The sequence below is a fragment of the Phaseolus vulgaris genome, chromosome 6, assembly GCF_051622355.1.
Source record: "Phaseolus vulgaris cultivar YP4 chromosome 6, ASM5162235v1, whole genome shotgun sequence".
NCBI lineage: Eukaryota > Viridiplantae > Streptophyta > Magnoliopsida > Fabales > Fabaceae > Phaseolus > Phaseolus vulgaris.
The window spans coordinates 14,552,173-14,554,227 of record NC_143503.1 but is presented as its reverse complement, the minus strand read 5'-3'; the positions used below and the strand labels follow the sequence as shown (position 1 = coordinate 14,554,227).

The 2,055-nt window shown below is 40.1% G+C and overlaps 1 protein-coding gene across 1 annotated transcript; it reads right to left on the bottom strand.

Moving 5' to 3' along the window:
• Positions 1 to 316: 316 nt before the first annotated feature.
• LOC137833249 (uncharacterized) lies at positions 317 to 1,836 on the bottom strand. Its single transcript, XM_068641609.2, has one exon. The coding sequence runs from the start codon at positions 1,833 to 1,835 to the stop codon at positions 366 to 368; it is 1,470 nt and encodes a 489-aa protein (XP_068497710.2). The 5' UTR covers position 1,836; the 3' UTR covers positions 317 to 365.
• Positions 1,837 to 2,055: the final 219 nt, after the last annotated feature.

Genomic DNA, 2,055 nt, shown 5'->3' with positions numbered 1-2,055 from the left:
AATGGATAGAAATTGAAAATCTATGGTATAGTGTGAAAAAATGACAAAAGTACACAAAATCATAAAATGACAAAAGCATATATAATATAAACTGATTAAGAAATTTAATCCAGTGAAGTAATAAACAGTTACCATGGTGCCAAATCTAAGAGTTCTGCTATACTATTACTTTTTAGTAACAAGAGAAGAGAAGAGAAGAGTTAGGCACAGCAGTAAACAGTACCAGAACTTTTAATTTTTGTATCATAGAATTCCTAAATACAAAGCTGTAATGAAACTTATTAGAATAATAAGATTAAGATTTGGAGATTAATAACAAAAACCATGTAAATGCAGCAAAATGGAGAAGTATACAAATTGCCTAGCTAGTCCTCCTCGTCCATAGAACAAGGTAGCTCATTGAGATCGAAATTGAGTTGCTTGACACCTGAAGATTGGCATGGCTGATCTGGTATGGTTGGTTCATTAAATAATGGGTCCTCCATCTTGCTCAAGTTGCAGGAGCTGCTAGAGTTGTTTTGTTCAGCAACAGCTTCCAAGGGGTTTGGCTCATCAATGCTTACAGTGTTCTTCTCTTTGTGGACTGACCTGTGCCCTCCTAGGCCTTGGAAAGTCTTGAAGCTTTTTCCACATGCAGAACATTTATACCAATCTGCTTTCTCTTGACTCGCTTTCTCAGATTCCGAGTCCTTTGTCCTTGAATTCAGCACCGTCTTCTTACTGTTTTTCCCTTTCTTATCCATATTCTTCTTCACCTCAGAAGGACCAACATGCTCTTGCACCTTATTAGTTGGAGTAACCATTTCAGCATTCAAATCATCAAAACTCTCACCCATACCCTTCTTCTCATCCTCATGGTTATACTCAACCCCAGATTCAGATAAACCCTTCGACCTGTTAAGTTCATTGGCCTCACCATCGCATTCACCAACCCCATTGGATGTGTTTCCCAAGTTCAATTCACCTTTAAATAAAAACTTTATCTTCTTCACCATATCTTTCTTACTTGACGAGGATTGACAAATCTTTCTTTTGCGCTGCTTGATTAGGGCTGGGGCACTCTTTGGCTGCACTTGTTCCTTGTTGGGAGAAACCCTATTAGGCTCACCGCAAAAGTACTTGGAATAAGAACTCATGTAAAAAAGAGTTTCAGCAGCCTGGTACCCACCAATAGAATTTCTGCCTCTTGTATCTTTCCTGAGCCAGCTGGGTGAAGTAAGCCTTAAAAGATCAACGAGATTCGTGTGATGTTCATGAGATGCGATCACGCCGTCACCCCCATCACAGCCATCGTCAACATCGTGATCCTCCTTGTTTTTCTCGATGGAATCAGAATTGAGGGAAGAAGAAGAAGAATAGTAGTAAGAAGAAGAAGAAGGAGAAGATGAGTTCTTTTGAGTAGGAGGGGACACACCCCTCCATGGTCTCTCAGGATGAGATCTCATGTGCCCAAACAAAGCATTCTTAGTAGGAAATTCCTTCTTGCAAATACAGCAAATGTGTTTGCCGTCATCATCATCAAAATCACAGATAACCCTAATGTTACTATCACCAGGTTTTGACGAGTGATTATCAGTTAAACGGGTCTTTACCTTCTTTTGCTGCTGCTGCTTCATAAAGTGGGATCTTCTGTGTCCACCTAACGCCTTGCCGCAGCTGAAACTCCTGAAGCAGATATCACACGTACTGAGTTTTGGGGAAGGGTTTTCCTCATCCGCGACTGATTCAAGTTCAGCTTTGAAAGAACCCAAAACGGATCTCTTCATCTTCTCTTTGGCGCAAGATTCGAAGCCATGATCAGAAAGTGGTTGTTTACGATTATCTTTGCGATCCATCTTAAGAAGACAGAAAAGCAAAGAATGAGCTAGGGTTAAGAAGAATGAAAGAAGAAGAAAAGAAACTGGTACAAGGATTCAGCAAAGAAAAAAGTTTGTGTTTTGTTCTTTACCTTTAGAGTGTGATTGAGGAGAGATGAGAATTGAGGGGTGAGAGAGGTAGAAAATTGTGGGAGGAATCGGAAGAAGAGAAAGTTAGAGTGTGGTTGTTGGGTTATTC